The following is a 22,642-nucleotide window of genomic DNA, read 5'->3' on the forward strand; positions in this document are numbered from 1 at the left end:
TCCCTGGGCCAGCAGGGCGATACTGTAGTTTTCACTCAGGTCCACATATGCAAATAAGGAATTGAAAGTGACGTTCAGTGATTGGATAGTTACAGAAAGTTGTTACTGTTGCTTTGTAGCTGAGCTCTATATAAGCAGGTTGGCTGAACCCTTCAGCCCAGTTCTGTCCTGGCCTGTGAATAAACAAGAGCTGTCTGAAGAATCGCTGTGTCGTCTGATATGTTCACCCACAACTTAACAGTGAATGCAGTCTTGGTTTTTAGCGACGTGCTGTTGGGCTACCCATGTGGTACTGCAGTCTTTTCGGGTATGCACCCAGGGGATTTGGGGGGATTGGTAATTATTGTTGAGAGTAAGGGTGAGTGCGTTTGTGCGGGGAAATGTGTGCTGGCACAGGTTGGATTGACATTAAGTTGTGTTGGTGGGTGTGGTATTTGTTGGCAGTGTAGCTAAATTGCACCTGGGAAGCCAAATCATGTGCGATACCGACTCTCTTCTCGAAATTAAAACAATGTCCAAACACTTGTTAAAATATTCAACAGCTTTCTACTTTCAGAACATATAGCTAAAGAAGAAAATATGCAAAGTACAGTGGTGCCCCGCAAGACGAATGCCTCGCAAGACGAAAAACTCACTAGACGAAAGGGTTTTCCGTCTTTTGAGGTGCTTCGCAAGACGAATTTCCCTATGGGCTTGCTTCGCAAGACGAAAACGTCTTGCGAGTCTTGCGAGTTTTTCCCCCTTTCCCCCCCTTTTTCTAAGCCGCTAAGCCGCTAATAGGGTTGCTTCGCAAGATGAAAAAACCGCTAGACGAAGAGACTCGCGGAATGGATTAATTTCGTCTTGCGAGGCACCACTGTATTTACATTGCCGTGCTTATCCAAGCATGGACTAAGTTTTCCTTAGCTGAAGATTACAGCTTCTTCCTTAAGCATTCAAGCAAATCTGTGTATTTCTCTGTTTCCGGGGCTTCCATGACCCAGCAAGGCCACACAGTTCCTTCTGGGAGGTTTCTCCTTCCAGAAGAATTCTCCTTGCTGCTTTTTTAGGAGAAGGTCAACGTCTGTACTTCTTTCTGTCACATGCATTCACACAGAAACATTACCCCTCCTCTCTATTGTGTTGAGATAGAGTGTTATCTAACACAGTCTCTTCTCCAGCGTTCATGGAGATGCAGCCGTTACAGTCAAGTCACTCACACACCAAACAAAATGGAGAACAGAATAAGATACCTCCTGTGGGACCAGTTAACCAGTCACACAAGAGTTACTGGGGAACATTCCAGAATCAAACACACAACAACGCATTTAAGCACTCCCAATTTCAGAAAATTAAATCACTATACTTAACATAATTTGTGTGGGCATAGAGTAAGTGGAAATCTATTTTATAGATTTTTGATGTTTCATCTGTTTTATTGTGTTATGTATTTAAATATATTGTTTGCTTTTCTTTGCAAACCACTTAGTCAAATGAAAAGCAGTCTATAAATATTTGAAAGAAACAAACAATATTACACATTTTGTTGAATGAACCAGCTGTTTTGAGTCTTGGGAGTTTACATGTGCAGTCATTAGTGATAAGGTCCGGGAAATCAGGGTTCAAGCCACTCCTCAATGCTGAAGCTCATTGGATGGTCTTGGGTCAATCTCAGCCTATCCTAACTCATGGGGTTGGTGTGAGAATCATAGCTGTCAACTTTTTTCCTTTTCTTGCGAGGAATCCTATTCGGAATAAGGGAATTTCCCTTAAAAAAAGGGAAACGTTGACAGCTATGGTGAGGATAAAATGGGGAGAAGCTATGTGAACCATCTCAAGCTCCTTGGAGGAAAGAGTGAATATAAATGCACTTAATAAACAATGAAATCAAATAATTTGTTCTCTATCAACTATGCACCCAGTTCAATAGCCCTGGTGCCTATAAACCAGGGGTCAGCAACCTTTTTCAGCCGTGGGCTGGTACACCATCCCTCAAACCATGTGGTGGGCCAGACTATTTTTTTTTTGGGGGGGGGGGATGAATGAATTCCTATGCACCACAAATAACCCAGAGATGCATTTTAAATAAAAGCACACATTCTACTCATGAAAAAACACAGATTCCTGGACCATCTGCGGGCCGGATTGAGAAGGCAATCTGGCCACATCCGGGCCCCCGAGCCTTAGGTTGCCTACCCCTGCTATAAACCTCCCCATTCCCCCAGCCTCAAAGCCATCGAGATCCACCCTTTGAACCATCAAAACCTTCCAGGACCTACCCTTCCAAACCCTGTTAGGTTTTACCACCCCTGCCCATCAAAAGCTTGCAGGCTCCGCCTGTTATCTAACCCCCAGAAGACCAGGTATTTGTGAAACGCCTGTTTGGCAGCCCTAACTGTTATTCGCAAGGCTCAACCAAAACAAACAGGTCTAATGAGAGGATTATGTGTGTTGGACATAATTCACCGATATCTATTCTCTGCGCAATGCAGCGAGGGCAGAAAAGGCCAGCGCTTGTTTGTCCTGCACATTCTTTGCTTGCATTCTGCAAACAGATAAATACCGGTGGAACAGCATGGCGGCAAATACTTGGCATATTTAGTTGCTGATGATCTGCAGGCCTGGGCCCAAGGAGTTTCAGAAGATCTGGAAAGAAGCCAGTTCCAAACCCAAACCAAACTCTCTCTCTCAATCTCTTCACATCTCCCCCTTCCCCTTTTGTGCTTTGGGATTGCTGTGGAAAAGGAGTTTCTGCTCATAAAATGCACCCCAGAAGCTCTCAATATCCTCAACCTTGGCAAGAGCCCAGGGCCCTGTTCTCAGCCCATTTGTCAAGTGTTATCGGCTGAGCGCTGACTCCCACCCCACGAGCAAATCCTACTTATCCTTTCTCGACTGCCAAGCCCTCCTGGAGAGCCTTGATAAATCTGACGTTTATCAAGGGTTGGTTTCCCTTAAGCAACATTTCTGCATGAATGTGAAGACTTCTACTTTGGAGGAATTCCTGGTGGATTCCCAAGCAGCCCCCCAATACTGGAGTGTAAACATAGGGACATAGGTAATGGTCTTATTTCCAGTGTGCACTCAGATGTGAGGGATGTTCCCTTTGTTTTCCTGATTACAGTGGTACCTCGGGTTAAGTACTTAATTCGTTCTGGAGGTCTGTTCTTAACCTGAAACTGTTCTTAACCTGAAGCACCACTTTAGCTAATGGGGCGTCCTGCTGCCGTCGTGCTGCCGGAGCACGATTTCTGTTCTTATCCTGAAGCAAAGCTCTTAACCTGAAGCACTATTTCTGGGTTATCAGAGTCTGTAACCTGAAGCGTATGTAACCTGAGGTACTACTGTATAATGCTACCACTTCTGTTCCCAGTGTGGTACTGTAGTTAGAGCAGGGGTCAGCAACCTTTTTCAGCTGTGGGCCGTCCACTGTCCCTCAGACCATGTGGTGGGCCAGACTATATTTTGGGGGAAAATATGAATGAATTCCTATGCCCCACAAATAACCCAGAGATGCATTTTAAATAAAAGGACACATTCTACTCATGTAAAAACACACTGATTCCAGGACCGTCCGTGGGCCAGATTGAAAAGTCGATTGGGCTGCATCTGGCCCCTGGGCCTTAGGTTGCCTACCCCTGAGTTAGAGTGTCGGACCAGGACCTAGGAGACCAAGGTTCGAATCCCCGCTAGGCCATGAAGCTCACAGAGCTGGGCAGTCTCCGTTTCTTGGCTTCAACATGGGGATGAAATGAGGAATAGCTGGACCTGTGATCTGAAGTAGCAGGGCTCTTCTTCCATTCCTCCCTCAAATTGTACGAGCAAAGATTGAGCTCAAGAACTTTGGGCAAAACTAAAAAAGAAAGACAGCATCTTAAAATGTGGAGACATCACCTTGTCAACAAAGGTCCGTATAGTTAAAGCTATGGTTTTCCCAGTAGTGATGTATGGAAGTGAGAGCTGGACCATAAAGAAGGCTGATCGCCGAAGAATGGATGCTTTTGAATTATGGTGCTGGAGGAGACTCTTGAGAGTCCCATGGACTGCAAGAAGATCAAACCGATCCATCCTTAAGGAAATCAGCCCTGAGTGCTCACTGGAAGGACAGATCCTGAAGCTGAGGCTCCAATATTTTGGCCACCTCATGAGAAGACTCCCTGGAAAAGACCCTGTTGTTAGGAAAGATGGAGGGCGCAAGGAGAAGGGGATGACAGAGGACGAGATGGTTGGACAGTGTTCTTGAAGCTAGCAGCATGAGTTTGACCAAACTGCGGGAGGCAGTGGAAGACAGGAGGGCCTGCCGTGCTCTGGTCCATGGGGCCACGAAGAGTCGGACACGACTAAACGATTAAACAACAAAAAAGCTTTTCTGTTCACTTTTTGAAATATGGCAACCCTGCATATATCTGTAATGGCTGCTGATATATTTAGGCAGTCCATAATATATCAGCAGCCTGCTGGGACACTCTTGTAACAGTTTACACAGCAAACGGGAAGCCAGTGTTGTACTTCATCGGCAGGAGGGATTGTTCTCTCACGGAGAGTCGCCTCTTGCCAGCAGCTCAGAAGTGAACATAATAAAAGCAGAAATACTGCGGAGTAGTCATAATATTAACTCAGATAACAATAGGTGGCTTGAGCCTTGTTGAGAGACGCGCTGAGAACTGATAGCATGGACAATCTGGACGGCAAATGTGTTCCCCTGAAAGATCACCAAATATTAGTGTACAAAAATAAAATCCCAGAGATTTGGGAGCTATTCCATCATAATAATTTTACTTTTTATACCCCATACATCTTACGGGGTTGCCCCAGTTACTCTGGGTGGCTTCCAACATATATAAAAACATAATAAAACATTAAACATTTTAAAAAATACCCTTCCCTATACAGAGCTACCTTCAGATGGCTTGGGGATTGCATAACTCCATATCTTCCAACATTTTTCTGATGAGAATAGGGAAATCCTAAGGAAAAGCAGATAGGGATGCGGGTGGTGGTGTGGGTTAAACCACAGAGCCTAGGACTTTCCGATCAGAAGGTCAGCGGTTTGAATCCTTGCGACAGGGTGAGCTCCTGTTGTTCAGTCCCAGCTCCTGTCAACCTAGCAGTTCGAAAGCACAAAGTGCAAGTAGATAAAATAGGTACCGCTCTGGCGGGAAGGTAAATGGCGTTTCCGTGCACTGCTCTGTTCGCCAGAAGCGGCTTAGTCATGCTGGCCACATGTCCCGGAAGCTGTACACCAGCTCCCTCAGCCAATAAAGCGAGACGAGCGCCGCAACCCCAGAGTCGGCCACGACTGGACCTAATGGTCAGGGGTCCCTTTACCTCTACCTAAGGAAAAGCGGGACATTCCAGAATCAAATCAGAAACCAGGACGGCTTCTGTAATTCTGGGACATGTCGATAGGAGCCTCCTAACAACTCTCAGCATCCTTAACAAACTACCCTTCCCAGAATTCTCTGGGGGATGCCATTACTGTTAAGGGTCTGAGAGCTGCACTTTCCATGGTGGTTTAACAATCCCTCTTCCCAAGGAACTCTGGGAACTGTAGTTCTGTGAGGGGAATAGGGCATCTCCCAACAACTCTTAAGTCCTTCGCAAGCTACAGCTCCCAGAATTCTTTGGCAGAAGCCACAACTGTTTGAAGTGCTTCAAATATGTGGTGTGTTTGTTGTTTGTTCAATTTAAATCCTGCTACCTGACCAAAAACTCGGATTAGTTCTAAAACTCTTTTTGTACTAGTGTCTGGCTCCTGTAGGGTCAAAACTAAGTCATCTGCAAAAGCCTTCAGTTTGTACTCTCTGGCTCTGACCTGAACTCCTTTAACCAGCTGGTCACCCCTTACCATGTTTAACAGAACCTCCAGGACTAATATAAAAAGTAACGGGGAAATTGGGCACCCCTGCCGTGTCCCTTTTTTTTTTTTCTTTTTTTTTTTTTTCCTTAAAAACCTAGCAAAAGAGCATTTTATTTTTTTTTTTATAATAATTTTTTATTATTTTTACAAAACAAAGAAATCAGGGAACAAGGGTATAGGAAAAACAAACAAATCACAAACAAATACATAAAACGTGACTTCCCCATACCTCCCCTTCTCTGCATCATTATTTTAATTTTGCCTTTTGTTCCGAATATATTGCACCTATACCATTTTCAAATCTTTGGCCTACCCCCATCCCATGGAGATTCTTCTTCATAAACTTCCAAGAAATATTGTCAAAGGCTTTCTCCGCGTCCACAAAAATCAAAACTGCCTTCGTATTACTATTAACTGTCAGCATTTCTATTATGTCAATTATGTTCCTTACATTATCCGATAGGTGTCTACCCGGGAGAAAGCCTGCCTGGTCCTTATGAATCTCCTCCACCAACACTTTCTTCAATCTTTTTGCCAAAATGTCTGCAAATATTTTGTAATCCACATTCAATAAAGATATTGGGCGGTAGTTCTTGATCTGTTTTTTATCAACCTCAGTCTTTGGTATAAGTGTAATAAAAGCTTCTTTCCACGATTCAGGTGCCTTCCTCCCCTCTAATATTTCATTACAAACCTCCTTAAGCGGCTGTATTAACCATTCCTTTAACGCCTTATAGTATCTGGAGGTTAGTCCATCTGGTCCTGGAGATTTCCCTAGTTTCATATTCTGAATGGCACCCTCTATTTCTTGCTCAGTTATTTTCTCATTCAAAGTCTGCACACTCTGTTGCGAGATTTTTTGTAATCCATATTTCTTAAGAAAATCTTCTATTTCTCCTTCATTTTCTGGCCCTTGTGCATAGAGTCTTCTGAAATAACTCTGAAAGCAATTACTGATCTCATTTGGCTTAGAAATGTTCTTTCCATCCACCTCCAAACTTGTAACAGTGTTCAATTTCTGTCTCTTCTTCAATTGCCATGAAAGGAGTTTCCCACATTTATCTGCTGATTCAAATGTCCTTTGTCTCATTTGCTTTATCTTCCATTCTATCTCCTGTTTCATCAGTTCCATATATTGCGTCTGGTAAAACTTAATTTCTCTCAAGATCTCATGAGACTTTGGTTTAGACCTCAATTTCTTTTCGCCTTCTTTTATTTTTTCCAGAATCTTATCTTTCTTCTCATTTTGTTTCCTCCTTTTTAGGGAATTCTGCTGTATTAGGAAACCTCGCATCACGGCCTTGCTTGCGTCCCAGATCACTCTTTTCTCCACCTCTGTCCTTAGATTTATCTCAAAATAGTCCCTCAAAGTTTTTTGGGCCTTTTTGTAGACTTCTGGATCTCTAAATAGGGTGTCATTCATTCTCCATCTAAAGGAGCCAGCTGTTGTTACCTTCATTTCCATCTTTACCGCGTTATGGTCGGAGCATGTCTTTGGGCAGATTTCCACTTTTTTTATCATTGGAGCCATTCCACTAGTAATCCATATTTGGTCTATTCTTGTCCATGTCATCTGGGACTCTGAGAAAAATGTCCCCTCTCTCTCGAGAGGGTTTCTTAGTCTCCAAATATCTATCAAGTCCATGTGGTCGGTCATTTCAAAGAAAGTCTTAGGTAATCTCCCATCCTTAGAAATCACCTGTCTTTGTGCTTTGTCCATATATGTAGAGACGACACCGTTCATATCTCCTAAAAGAATCACCTTATAATCCAGGTAGTCCATCAGTGTCTTGGAAAAAAACTTAACAAGCGGGGAAAGAGAGAGGTTTCAAGAGGAAACTGGTCTAATTATGGCGAAAAAAGTGAAATGCCTGGGAATTAATATGACACCTAAAAATGTGAATTTATTTAAAGACAATTATGACAAATGTTGGACTGAGATTAAGAAGGATATAGAAATATGGTCGAACTTGAAGCTTACCTTGCTAGGACGAATTGCAGTGATTAAAATGAATGTATTGCCTAGAATGCTATTTTTGTTTCAGACATTACAAATTGTGGATAAACTGAATTGTTTCAAGAAGTGGCAGAAAGATATATCTAAATTTGTCTGGCAGGGCAAAAAGCCCAGAAAAAACTTTAAGATACTTACTGATTCAAAAGAAAGAGGGGGATTTGCCCTGCCAGACTTAAGACTGTACTATGAATCGGCAGCTTTCTGCTGGTTGAAAGACTGGCTACTACTTGAAAACGCAGACATTCTGGATTTGGAAGGTTTTAATAACATGTTTGGTTGGCATGCATATATCTGGTATGGCAAGGTTAAAGTGCACAAGGGTTTTAAAAACCATATTGTCAGGAAAACATTATATAATGTGTGGACTCGGTATAAGGATTTGCTGGAAAATAAAACTCCCAGGTGGTTATCACCAATGGAGGCTAAAGAGGTGAAGAAGCTAAACACGAGAACCAATTCGCCAAAATATTCTGAGATTTTAGAAATAGAGAGTGGCGAATTTAAATTACAGAGTTTTGAGAAGATAAAGTCCAAAGTACGAGATTGGCTCCATTATTATCAAATAATGGAGGCCTTTAAACAAGACAGGAAAATTGGGTTCCAGGTGGAAAAATCGAAATTAGAAACTGAACTGTTAGAATCCAATACTAAGAACCTATCAAAGATGTATAACTTGCTGTTGAAGTGGAATACAATTGATGAAACTGTTAAATCAGCAATGGTTAGATGGGCACAGGACCTAGGACATGACATTATGTTCGCTGACTGGGAACAGTTGTGGACCACAGGTATAAAATTTACGGCTTGTAATGCCTTAAGAGAAAACATTATGAAAATGATTTACAGGTGGTACATGACTCCAGTCAAGCTTGCTAAGATTTATCATTTGCCCAATAATAAATGCTGGAAATGTAATGAAACTGAAGGTACCTTCTTTCACCTTTGGTGGACCTGCCCGAAGATTAAAGCTTTCTGGGAAATGATTTATAATGAAATTAAGAAAGTACTCAAATGTACTTTTCATAAGAAACCAGAGGCATTTCTTTTGGGTATGGTGGGCCAACTGGTGCCAAGGAGGGACAAGATCTTTTTTATGTACGCCACAACGGCAGCAAGGATTCTACTAGCAAAGTATTGGAAGACACAAGAGCTACCCACGCTGGAAGAATGGCAGGCGAAAGTGATTGACTTTATGGGATTGGCAGAAATGACCGGCAGAATCCGCGACCAGGAGAAAGAAACTGTGGAGGAAGATTGGAAGAAGTTTAAAATATATCTTAAAAATCGCTATAAAATTGAGGAGTGTTAAAGTGTGAAGGGAAAGGAAGATGTATAATTACAGCTATATTTATTCTTTTTTATTTAATGTGATATTGAAAAGGAGAATAAGGTTAAATTTTAATTGGTTAAAAGAGTTGCTGAAAAATTGTGAAACTAGGATGCAAAAAGGGGAAGGTATGGGGAAGTCCGAGAAAAGAGGCTTATGAAAAGGAGGTTAAGAAAGTTGGATCTATGTTTTCTTTTTGTGTGTGTCTGTTGTTGTATGTATTGTTTAGTGTTGTTGTGTTGATAAAATTGGAAAATCAATAAAAAATTATTTAAAAAAACAACAAATATGTGGTGTGTTTGTGGCGTAACTTAGAGCCATCATTTTAATGGCTCTATTCTGGGTAGAACTTAGTTGGACACAACCCTTTGTTTTGTTACGTCAGTGGGGGCTTGTTTCTCATTGATATACGCAAGCATATATGTTTATATATAAATATATTTACACAGGGCGAGTAATGCGTTTTGGAGAGGTGCAGAAACACACGAGAGGCAGGGAGGGCCAGTACCGGCACTGGAAAACAGAGGGAATTAACATTAAACATTGACGCAGCAATTATTGTTGCTTAACACACAGTGAAATTGTCAAATGTTTCGCCAGACCGAGAGCCCCGCGTTCACTTCAAAGTTTGCTGGAGGTGTAATTTCGCGGCAGCCTAGAAATGCGTCTGTGCCCCTCTCGCCTGAAAAACTTTACTACAGTGGTGCCTCGCAAGACGAAAAGAATCCGTTCCGCGATTCTCTTCGTCTAGCGGTTTTTTCGTCTTGCGAAGCAAGCCCATTGACGGCTTAGCAGATTAGCGCTATTAGCGGCTTTTAGCAGCTTACCGGCTTAGCGGATAAGCGGCTTAGAAAAAGGGGGGAAAGGGGGGGGGGGAAACCCGCAGGAACTTGCAAGACATTTTTGTCTTGCGAAGCAAGCCCATAGGAAATTCGTTTTGCGAAGCACCTCCAAAACGGAAAACTCTTTCGTCTAGCGGGTTTTCCGTCTTGCGAGGCATTCATCTTGCGGGGCACCACTGTAGTCTCTCCCAAAAATAGGGTTTCCAATAGTGAAGATCTGAACAAAGTTGTTGAGGGTTTTTTTTGGGGGGGGGAGCCTTTGCTTTCCCCCGATTTTTAAAAATAGCACTACTTGCCATATGTCCGAGTTTCCCCTGACATTATGCCAATTCCCAGACATGTCAGGAAAGACCCAGAAACATGGCAGCCCCACCAAAACTCTCACATGGGGTGGAATTTGGCAGCAATTCTATTTAAATATATATTTTTTTATTCTCACACACAGTTCCTCAAAAAACAGCCGTGTTTTTTTGGGTGGGGTGGAGGAGGGATACAAAGTTATTGTGACAGGACCAGCCAAAATATCTTTTCCCCTTCACATCTGCAATAGGAAGGAGTGTGCTTCTTATTTTATCACCCCTTCCCCACTTATCTTCCATGTCAGCTCAAACACTTTTCTCCTCAGCCCGGGCCGCATCTCATGTGTTTTGAAACCATGACAAGAGAATTTGCAAGAGCAGTCCAGGGTGTGTGAAAATGCTTTCCTAACAGTAGTTTGAACATATTTGGTATGATTCATTTGTTAATTCTACAAATGGCCTCAAAAAAAAGAAAAAGAAAATAAAAAGAAAGTCTGCTTTTCTGCTACAAATACAGTTAGGAGCCACCCTGAATTCCTTCGTTTGCTGCTTATGTGGGGAAAATAAATAATAATGCCTAATGTTAATCTTCGGGCCTTTTTTATTTACAAAATGGCATGTCCACTAAGTACAATATATTTTGCTTTAGAAATAAAATCTGGAGCTGCAAGGAGCATCGCCAAAGGCATGTACTACTACGTTATGCTGAAAACATTTCTGCTAAGCATCGTATGCATTTGCTTTGCTTAATAGAAATTATAGCAAGTGTAACTCAAAAGATATGCTGAAAGGCACATTTCACTTCTGGTAAACCGAAGGCACAAGCGGAGAACAAGATAACCTGCCTGCAGTCCTTTGACTTCTCCCCACATCCAACCGCCGCCGCCCGCAAACCTACTTCACCGAAATAACAGAATCCAGCCCCCAAGATGACCACAATCATTTCAAGCCAAGCTCCAACTAGAAGGAACTGGGCAACGTCTCATCAGGAAAAGGTGAAGCTCTTTTCACCAGTGAAGACTGACAGGCCGCAAGAGAAACCGCCCACCTCTTGTCATTTTATTTCCGATACATTCCTAGATAATGCATTTGATAGAATTACTGGAAACGCTTCTAGGGACGTTTCAGTCTAGACGTTTCGGTCACCACGGAGATCAGCATCTCCCCTGGGCAAATTCTCTCCTTAATCCCAGCCATATTGTCTGCTGGAATGCCCTGTGTGAGTCAGGGCCGTCTTGGAGATGCGTTTCCTTGCCCATAATCCACACTGCTTATGGCTTGCCAGCTGGGCAAAGGAAACTCACAACCCTGTGGCCTCACTTCAACCTTACTGTACTGTGACCAAGCTTCACATGCTAACTCCCAACAGCTTTAAGGTGGGATCAGTTGCCGGAAATTCCTGCAGGGATGCGAGGCCTTGAAGGAGCAATTTATACAGTCATACGTCGGGTTGTGAATGTGATCTGTGCAGAATGCACGTTCGCAACCCGCAGCGGCGCGTCTGCGCACGTGCGGATTGCGATTCAGCGCTTCTGTGCATGTGCAAAGCACAATTTAGCACTTCTGCGCAAGCGCGACCCCCAAAACCCGGAAGTAACCCGTTCCGGTACTTCTGGGTTTTGGTGGGTGGGTCCGTAACCTGAAAAATCGCAACCTGAAGCATCTGTAAGCCAAGGTATGATTGTACTGGGATAGCCACTGTAATGGTTCTAGGGGTTGCTCACACGTAAGCCGGTGCAAACACCTGGCTGGGTTGCCTGAGTGAACCTTTTCTGTCCGGACAGCCACTCACCCGTGGCTGCCTCAATCGCTGGCAGAATCCGTCAGTGGGTGTTTCTTGAACTTCTTCCAGCAAAGAAGCTCTTTGACGCCTAGTCTCCTCCTACTCTCTCTGCGCGAAAGCCTTCTGCGCAAGGAGGGCGTGGGCAGCGGAGGACCTCTACTCTCCGCGCTGGTCCCCGGCAAGGAGTCATGGGACCGCCTCGCTGCTTCCCCCATCTGCCCCCCTTCTCCACTGGTGCTACGCTGATTCTCTTCCCCAGAAGATGGGCTGCCTCTCCCAATCCTGGGACGCTCTCTGGATTTTGCTCTCTCCCTCCGGCACTGATGGCAGTTCCCTGACAGCCACCATCGTGCTCTGTGGATGCTACTAGACTCCTGACTCCCATCAGACCTTGGTTCAATGGCCAGGGGTGATGGGAGATGCATTTCAGCAATATCTGCAGCAGACATAGGCAAACGCCAGCCCTCCATATGTTTGGGACTACAATTCCCATCATCCCTGACCACTGGTCCCGTTAGCTAGGGATGATGGGAGTTGTAGTCCCAAACACCTGGAGGGCCGGAGTTTGCCTATGCCTGATCTGGAGGGACTCAGATGTCCCCTAGCTGCCCAAAGTGGCAACCCAGCCAGATGGACAGGTTATAAGTAATAAACTATTATTATTACCCTTACATGGAGTGACCCATTCCCAGAGCTCAGAACCCTGGCAAAACATTAACCGGGTAGCCAAAGCAGTGTCCTCTGTTTTGTTTGACTACAATTCCCATCCTCCCCGATCACCATGGACAGCGGTCAGGGATGATGGGAGCTGGAGTCCATCAACATATGGAGGACGTATCACTTTGGCTCTTCCCGACAGATGCCAATAAATCTGCATCAGCAATGTGATCCTGCATCCTTAGGCGGTGGAAAGGTGGAAAGAGGTGTTGCGGTTGTCATTTTTTTTTTAATAATAAAACTGGTTGCAGTGCAGCAGGAAATATAGCTTGCGGTTAGGGTGGGACAGTGGTGGTGGGGACCATTTTCAGCCAAAGAGGCTTGTCTCCTGGGGGGCAAAAGTAGAAGGGCCAATGGACCTGACTCTTAGCTTTTGTTATTATAGGCTACATTCCAGCTGCACAAGTCAGCGGTATCTGTACACATCTCTCCTTCCATCCAGGCAAACAAGGGGCAGATTGCAGCCAGGCAAAAGCACTTAAGGTGCGGAGCAGGGCCGGTGAGGGGTGTGCCCTGTTTGGGGTGGGGGAGGAATCCTAAGGGCCAGAGATAGAGAGAGCTAGCAGGCCACATTTGCCCCCAGGACCTGGGGTTCCCCACTCCTGGGCTGGAGCAAAAATAGGAAATGAGGAGCCAGTAAGCATTTAGGCCACTCTGCACACTGATGAATACTACGTGAACCTTGCAAGCGCAGACACAGGAAATACCCAAATAACTATCTAGGTCAGGCATCCCCAACCTGAAGCCCTCCAGATGTTTTGGCCCACAACTCCCATGATCCCTAGCTAACAGGACCAGTGGTCAGGGATGATGGGAATTGTAGTCCCAAAACATCTGGAGGGCCGAAGGTTGGGGATACCTGATCTTGCTACTTCCTGGAGCTTCTGACTGACTGACAGAAGCTGTGCCTGAGACCTGGAGGTAAATGTTAGAGAGCCAATCAGGGATTGACAAAGGGGCACAAGCAATGGCATAGAAAGGGATGGCAAGAGAAGCTTGGGTGACTCTCTTGACGTGGAACCCTGTGGAATTTCTACGGGGGACTTGCTTTGTTGCACTGCTGGTTAACCACCGAGATTGGGGCTGACAATCCAGCTACCTCCCCTAGTGGAATATAGTGTCTTTGGAAGAATGAGAAACCTTTATTTTCACCTATTTTTTATCTGCTTCTGCGAAGTCTGGGCAGGGGCGGGGACGATAAAGCTTTTGTTCACTTTTTGCAACTCAGTCGTCTTCGCTGCACCAGTTTGGTTTGACTGGTGGATATAAATCTGCAGGGATACTCGCAGTTCAGGCACCTTAAAAAGACCATAAAATCTGGTGTTTTGGCAAGCCAGCCATCATGATTCTAATATCTAGATTGTTTCAAAAGCACACTTAAATGCAGATCATGACGATGTATTGTGACCTAGCTTGCAGGGGGTGGCCTTTAATGCTTAAGAATTACAACCGGATAGTTCTCATTGTCCAACAATATTTTGCGGGTTAGATAAGGGGCCCCTTAGTGAAGGGATAGTCAAGGTAGTGCCCACAGGCACCAGTATACCCACCAGTACCTCCATAAAGGTCTCCATAAATATCGCCTCAAAAATTCGCAACACACAACTGTTTGCTCTTTGACCTCAGCTCCCATGTGTGCTGGCTCAGTCTCCTCTATACTGGACATGTCCCCATAAAACATGACATTTCACTGGGTGTCAGTGAATCTTCCTATTGATCTTCCCTATTGATGGGATGGCTGGCTGGCGGTGGGGTAGGCCCCCCGCCATTTTGTGACCCTGTTTCTCATTCAGCTCTCTAAGAAGTGGCAGCCATTACGCCACAGCACCGCAGCAGCCATTTTGTGCTATGTCACGTCCCAACCAACGGCTGCCATTTTGTGACGGGCACCCACGGCACTTTCTCGGCATTCCAAATGGGCCCACTGAGGCCTTTCTTGGTGGAATGAAGGGAGGACCAATGCTCTTGACCAGGCATAGTCAAACTCGGCCCTCCAGATGTGTTGGGACTACAACTCCCATCATCCCTAGCTAACAGGACCAGTGGTCAGGGGTGATGGGAGTTGTAGTCCCAACACATCTGGAGGGTTGAGTTTGCCTATGCCTGCTCTTGACTTGGGTCTCTCGGTAGCCAGGAGTCAAAGGACCAGCAAAAGGGGGAGGAAAAAAGAGGGGAAATAATAATAAGCATTGGCAGTGATACCCTTTGGTCCAGAGTGGGGAGCCACTAAGTTAGCCTAATGCTTGATCACACTATTAGGAAGAACAGTTTCTTCTCTCATTTTTGTGTGTGTGCTCTCCTGTTTCCTTCATTTAGAACGGAGACAGTGAAAAACAGCCAACTGTGGGCGCAGTCGACGTTGTTTAGAAGCAGATACAATCGCAGGACGTGGATTGGATTCAGAAACGGAACTTGAGTAGATGTTGACAGATTTACTGCTCTCTCCCCGCAGCTTGTTTTGGCTGTCAAGGTTGGCTCTCCATTTTCACACGCGGCACGCAGCGCAGACCCAGATGCGCGTGTGCGCACGGCCGCTTGTTTACAACAATGGAAGGAGTGCGTGGTGCTCCAGGTAGAATCCTGAAACATCCTTCGGCCTCGTTGCGTGCGATGGAAGCATGCACGGCACCTTCCGGGGTTTCCTATGGCTGTGGGAATGGGCTGGTTTTCGGTCGCTGCGGGCCGCCGTGATCACAGGATGGGTTCTGTGCCGTTCCAGTCGATGACGGCACCTTTCCACCTAAAGGCAAAGCAGAATTGTTTACTTGGATGGGTTTTAAGGTGGAATTACCACAAGACTGGCGAGGACCGGTTGAAGGAGAAATTAACAGCTGAACATGAAAAACAACATGCAGGATCAGGCCCATCCAGTCCAATATCCTGTTCTCACACGGGACAACCAAATGCCTAGGAGATATGCAATGCAAGCAGGATCTGAGCACAAGGGGCTTCGAGCAACTGGTATTCAGAAGCACGACTTGCCTCTGGCTCTCCTCCCTTTGAGGTTTTGAAGCAGAGATAATAATAATAATAATAATAATAATAATAATAATAATAATAATAATAATAATTTTATTTATACCCTGCCCTCCCCAGCCAAGACCGGGCTCAGGGTGGCTAACACCAGGTATAAAAAGAATTGATTAAAAACAAGATTAAAGTACAACATTAAAATGCAGCCTCATCTCAGTAGAAACTCAAATCAAATACTTTTTGGGGATGAAAACGTCAAGTCTTCACCAAGGCCAACTATCCAGACTGCTCCTACATGGGCCAGAAAAAAGCCAGGGAAGTCCCCAAATAGGAGTTCCATCACAGAAGGAGAAAGGAAACAGGAAAGAGGGGGAAGGGATCAAGTTGATTCCAAGCCAAAGACCAGGCGGAACAACTCTGTCTTACAGGCCCCGCAGAAAGAAATCAGATCCCGCAGGGCCCTGGTCTCATGAGACAGAGCGTTCCACCAGGCCGGAGCCAGTGTTGAAAAGGCCCTGGCTCTGGTTGAGGCTTATTTGACTTCCTTAGGACCCAGGACCTCTAGGGTGTTGCTATTTATGGACCTTTATGGATGCTTTGGCTGAGATTCCTGCATTGCAGGGGGTTCGACTAAATGACTCTTGGGGTCCCTTCCTACTCTACAGTTCCACGAATCTATGATGCCAGAGCATAGCCATCATGGTTGGCATCCGTCAAAAGCCCTCTCCTCCTCTGTGAACACGGCCAGTCCTCTTTCAAAGGCATCTAAGTTCCTGTCCATCACTGCCTCCTGTGGACATGAGTTCCACAGTTAACTAAGTGCTGCGTCCAGAAGTACTTTATTTTTGTCTGCCCCGAATGTCCAGCATTCAGCTTCCCTAGACGTCAGGGCTAGATTCGCCATTTTAAGCAAAACAAGAAGGTGCTCGGGGCATCAAGGGAAGGGGGCACCCCAGATATTTTCCCGTTGCTGGATTTACCATGGACTGTATCACAGAGTTGTAGGTCTGGAAGGGACACCAAGGGTCATCTAGTCCAACCCACCTGAAAATACAGGAATCTCAATGAAATTCAAAGACTATTTAGTTAAATATGTTAAGATAACTTAATTGGAAAAATTTGCAAACACCAGATAGGCTTAGGATTTAAATATGTAATGTTAGAGAATATCATGTTTAAAGTTAAAATGAAAAGAAAGAAAGATGTTAAGTGATTAAGTTAATTTTTTGAGAAAATTGGATTTGGAAAACTGTTACAATGATATACACTGAAATTCAGCCAGGCGGATTTGAGGAAGTCACTTAATAATGTTAAAAAGATTAGATTAAATACAATTAAGATGTATGTTTGTTTGTTTAAAAATTTTGGAAAATCAATTAAAAAAAATAAAGGAAAGAAAAAGAAAATACAGGAATCTCAGCTGAACAAAAATAATGGCGCAGCTGAACAAAAATAAACGTTATTTTATACTAATACACCAAAATGAGCATTATTTCCCCTCTTACTGTAGGTTTCGTTTCATTTTGAAAAATCAAATTTTATTTTAAGCTTTATTGCTGTTTATATTCCAAATCAGATATATACAGGAGCACCAAAATCTTTTAAGCACTTAGGACAGGGGTGAGCAAACTTTTTCAGCAGGGGGCCAGTCCACTATCCCTCAGACCTTGTGGGGGGGGGCGGACTATATTGGGGGGGAGAACGAATTCCTATGCCCCACAAAAATAACCCGGAGATGCATTTTTAATAAAAGGACACATTCTACTCATGTAAAAACATCAGGCAGGACCCACAAATAACCCAGAGATGCATTTGAAATAAAAGGACACATTCTACTCATGTAAAAACATGTTGATTCCCGGACTGTCCACAGGCCGGATTTAGAAGGCGATTGGGTCAGATCCGGGCCCCGGCCCTTAGGTTGCCTACCCATGACTTAGGACCTCTAAAGAACTTAATCTGGCCTTGCTAGATGTCTACGAATTCTAGTTTCATGAGAGAGGAAGGAAAAAAAACTTCTCGTTTTCCATGCTCTGCTACCATCCTGTCGCCTCTCACTCGCCTTACAAAACGGAACTGTTGTTCCTGAGTTGAGAGTCAAGATTCTGCGACTGAATGAGGCGGGAAAACCCTCTCAGGAGGAGAGCCTCGGCCCAACGACGTCACATGAACCGCCTTTACAATGGGAGCTCATCAGCAAACGCTTCCTGCCGGTGGCCTTCATAAAAGTGCCCCGAGGCTTGAATCAGCCGGGACCGATTGTTCTCTTAAGGACTCTTTTGACAGTCATGTTTATTTATGGCTATGACTTCAAAGGAGCTCCAGCGAGGAGCCAGAATCGTTGAAATACACTTGGGAGTTCAATGGAGAGTCAATTCTCGCTTCTAAAAGCTTTTGTAACAGCACAGGTTTGCCGCCTTAATTGACTCGGGAGTCAGTCCGGGAATGCCAACTGCACATCTTGTTTAACTTCTTTTATGTCCTCCAAACACGTATCTGTTTTTTAAAAGACACAGAGGCCTCTCTGGGTCTCTCTTCTTCCCACTGTAACTCTGCAGAAAGATGTTGTAGAAACTTGGGTCTCTCACTGTTTTTGGACTACAATTCCCATCATCCACAGCTGCTGGTCCTGCTAGCTAGGGATGATGGGAGTTGTAGTCCAAAAACAGCTGATGACTCAAGTTTGGGAACCCCTGTTGCAGATCATGCAGCTTTTCTGTTGCATGTTTGCTTGGTTTTTTGCTTCTGCGTACATTGTTTTGAATGTGCAAATAAATGGGATGCAGGAGTCGTCTGACTTCTTTGATTTCCACTACGTATTTGTAGGGTCAGACGATTATGCTGAACCTATCTTCTGATAGACAAACTAGACAGCATCTTGAAAAGCAGAGACATCACCTTGCCAACAAAGGTCCGTATAGTTACAGCTATGGTTTTCCCAGTAGTGATGTATGGGAGTGAGAGCTGGACCATAAAGAAGGCTGATCGCCGAAGAATTGATGCTTTTGAATTGTGGTGCGGGAGGAAACTCTTGAGAGTCCCATGGACTGCAAGAAGATCAAACCTCTCCATTCTGAAGGAAATCAGCCCTGAGTGCTCACTGGAAGGACAGAGCCTGAAGCTGAGGCTCCAAGACTTTGGCCACCTCATGAGAAGAGAAGACTCTCTGGAAAAGAGCCTGATGTTGGAAAAGATGGAGGGCACAAGGAGAAGGGGACGATAGAGGACGAGAATGTTGGATAGTGCTCAAAGCTACGAACATGAGTTTGACCAAACTGCGGGAGGCAGTGGAAGACAGGAGTGCCTGGTGTGCTCTGGTCCAGGGGTAGTAGTAGCTATTAGAAATAAAAGGAGTTATGCTTCACAGCCAGCTTCCACGTTATTCATACTCTGCACAAGTCTGGTACTCACAATGCACAGTTGTGGGTCCTGTGCATTGGGACCTGCTTTCCAGAACTGGAAGGTCTCTGAAGGTGCTCCAGTCACCTAGCTCAGTCGGGGCAGAACCAGTTGTTGAGCCCAGTCGCTGACATTGGTTGAAAGGCGTACTGACAGATGGGAGTTGTAGTCTGACAACCTCTGGAGGGTACCAGGCTGTGGGGAGGCTGACCCAGGATAGGTCTGTTGGTAGCGCATGAGACTCTTAGCCCCACGTTGAGCAAAAGAGCATTGCAGGGGGGTTGGACTAGAACCTTTGAATTCCAGAGATATGCTTTCAAGCCAAGGGAATTCCAGGAGAGGCAGGCCTCAGGAGGTAACAAAATAAGACGGCTGCCTTAGAGATCACGGCGAGATCAAAGTTGCAGCCTACCCTTTGGCAGAGCTAACAGAAGTTATTTCCTCTTGCTGGAGACAGAAAACAACAAGAGGAACAGGAGTGTGATATGAGCCTCTCTCTCCCCCTCTCTTTTTTATTCCTTGGGGCGATGGAATACATTACGGGCACATGACATTCCGGGGGGAAAACTCGAGAAAGGCACATTCCTTTCGTCTCTCGGATAAGAACCAAGCTTCTCGCACAGGTGACGGGAGTTGCAATGCAGTCTGAGGCTGGAAGCAGCACGAGGAATGACAGGATGAGGATGACAGGAGATACACAGCAAAAGGGTTTGCTCTTAGGGATTTGCAAGACATTTCAAAACATAGGGTATCCCAAATCCACTGAAATCAATGAGCCTAAATTAGTCAGGCCTACTAAATTAGTCAAAAGGGATGCGGGCGGCGCTGTGGGTTAAACCACAGAGTCTAGGGCTTGCTGATCGGAAGGTTGGTGGTTCGAATCCCCGCGATGGGGTGAGCTCCAGTTGCTCGGTACAGCTTCTGGGTCATGTGGCCAGCATGACTAAGCCGCTTCTGGCAAAAACAGAGCAGCGCACGGAAACGCCGTTTACCTTCCTGCCTGAGTGGTACCTATTTATCTACTTGCACTTTGTGATTTCAAACTGCTAGGTTGGCAGGAGCTGGGACCGAGCAACGGGAGCTCACCCCATCACGGGGATTCGAATCGCCAACCTTCTGATCAGCAAGCCCTAGGCCCTGTGGTTTAACCCACAGCGCCACCCGCGTCCCAATCCTCCATAGGAGGAGCAGGCAAAACATTCATTGTGCAAGGATTCCCCCATTGCCATCAGATCTGTGCTAGAGGAAAAACAACGCCTGTTGAATTTCTGGCTGTCATGCAACTGTTAAAAGCACAGGAGCCCTGCCAAGAGAAAAATAGTCTCTTGTCGAGGAGTGGAGAGAGTTGGTGTATCATCTGCACATGAACTGTGAAGGCTGAATATTTGCATAACATATCAGATAAGTTTTCGGATGTTCTGAAGAGGAACCCCAATTGGCTTCTGGTTGCATCTTTGGCCAAACAAGTTAGCCAGGTTTTTGAAGCATTTTAAAACCCCTTGAATCTGTTTGAACAGAGATTCCAGCAGGACAAAGATAAAGACATAAACGAAAGTGTGTGTTTGCAGGCGACAGTTATTTTATCTAACCTTCTGAAAATCCACCACCTGGAAATTATAAAAGTGTAAAGAAAAGAGAGTCTAAGGGATGAAGAGGACAATCAGGCAGGTGTATTAGCAACAAAACAGGTTGTGATGTTTGAACAAAGGCTTTAATGGCAGCTGAAAAGGCTCCTCACGTTCTCTGAAAATTGCACATAGGCTGCAGATAACGCCTTTTGCTAAGCAGTGTGCAATTTAGCAGGAGACGTAGAACGAAGAGCTGCCACGTGCATTTTCAGCCTGCAAGGGTTCCCAACTACCATCTGACTATGAAGTCCTACCAAAGGGACTAATTGGCTGCAAGCACTGAAGACATGCAACTCGCTTGAAAAAATATGAACACGACAAAATACTGTATTTTTTGCTCTATAAGACTCACTTTTTCCATCCTAAAAAGTAAGGGGAAATGTGTGTGCGTCTTATGGAGCGAATGCAGGCTGCACAGCTATCCCAGAAGCCAGAAGAGCAAGAGGGATTGCTGCTTTCACTGCGCAGCGATCCCTCTTACTGTTCTGGCTTCTGAGATTCGGAATATTTTTTTTCTTGTTTTCCTCCTCCAAAAACTAGGTGCGTCTTGTGGTCTGGTGCGTCTTATAGGGCGAAAAATACAGTAGCTCTGGACTTCACCTACTTGGTCCGAATGCAGTGTTCCAGCGGAGGGATGAGGTCATTATCCTTTCCTTCAATGTAAGGCTGTGAGGTATCTAGAGGGGGAAAATCAGGCATCCATTAACATTGCGTGTGAGAGCATCAAGCATATTTAACGGCTGCATGATTACTTTGTTATATTGTGTTTGGATACCTGTGCAGAAATAAGTCTTTTGCTTCACAGCAAAATTTCTTTTGGCCCAGTGTTTTGGTCAAGACCACACCCAGTCTTAACCTGAGGAAAGGCTGACCCAAATCATCCTTCAGTCTCATCTAAGTCTTACTTAGGCTGCTGATTCTTTAGTTGCAACCTTGCCTGTGCAACAGGATATATCGCTTTCTTGTTTCTGTTTCCATTGTCATTTCTGTTGGAATAATGCACATTTTCCTGGTGATGCTATTGGCCTCTTAAACCTGACTCAGCTTGGGGTTCCAGCATGTCTTTTTTGGGGGTATAATTTTTATTAAATTTTCTGTTTTACAATTTGGAATATTCATTTAAACAACCTTAAAATGTCAGTGACTTCCCTTCTTCTCTTTCTGTGGTTCATTTTGCATATCAATAAATCCCTGCATATTTTACATAAACAAAACCATTCAGTATTCCATTATTACATACATCAAAACTTGTTTACACTGTTGAATTTATCTAATGGTGCCAACATTTTCAAGTGTACACAATTTCCCCCGTATAATAAATAAACATTTTTCAATTTCCTTTAAATGTATGTTCTTCTTGTTCTCTTATTCTATATGTTAGGTCTGCAAGTTGCACATATTCCATCAGCTTAAGTTGCCATTCTTCTTTAGTTGGGATCTCGCTCGTTTTCCATTTGGGGCTAACAAAACACGGGTCGCAGTAGTGGCATACATAGGGGGGGTAAAGGGGACCCCTGACCATTAGGTCCAGTCGTGACTGACTCTGGGGTTGTGGCGCTCATCTCACTTTATTGGCCAAGGGAGCCGGCGTACAGCTTCCGGGTCATGTGGCCAGCATGACTAAGCCGCTTCTGGTGAACCAGAGTAGCACACGGAAATGCCGTTTACCTTCCCGCCAGAGCGGTACTTATTTATCTACTTGCACTTTGATGTGCTTTCAAACTGTTAGGTTGGCAGGAGCCGGGACCGAGCAACAGGAGCTCACCCCGTCGTGGGGATTCGAACCGCCGACCTTCTGATCGGCAAGTCCTAGGCTCT

The 22,642-nt window shown here is 44.8% G+C and overlaps 1 protein-coding gene across 1 annotated transcript in view; it reads right to left on the reverse strand.

Moving 5' to 3' along the window:
* Positions 1-10,907: 10,907 nt before the first annotated feature.
* Positions 10,908-22,642, reverse strand: part of MINDY4 (MINDY lysine 48 deubiquitinase 4) — a 97,639-nt gene continuing 85,904 nt past the window's right edge. The window contains exons 17-19 of the mRNA XM_083704073.1: positions 21,429-21,501; positions 12,453-15,564; positions 10,908-12,022 (exon numbers count right to left, since the gene is read on the reverse strand). Of these exons, the coding sequence (XP_083560199.1) occupies positions 15,516-15,564; positions 21,429-21,501 (122 nt within the window). The 3' untranslated portion in view covers positions 10,908-12,022; positions 12,453-15,515. The remainder of the gene's footprint in view (positions 12,023-12,452; positions 15,565-21,428; positions 21,502-22,642) is intronic.

This window comes from Podarcis gaigeae, assembly GCF_964106915.1.
Source record: "Podarcis gaigeae genome assembly, chromosome: 12".
Lineage (NCBI taxonomy): Eukaryota > Metazoa > Chordata > Lepidosauria > Squamata > Lacertidae > Podarcis > Podarcis gaigeae.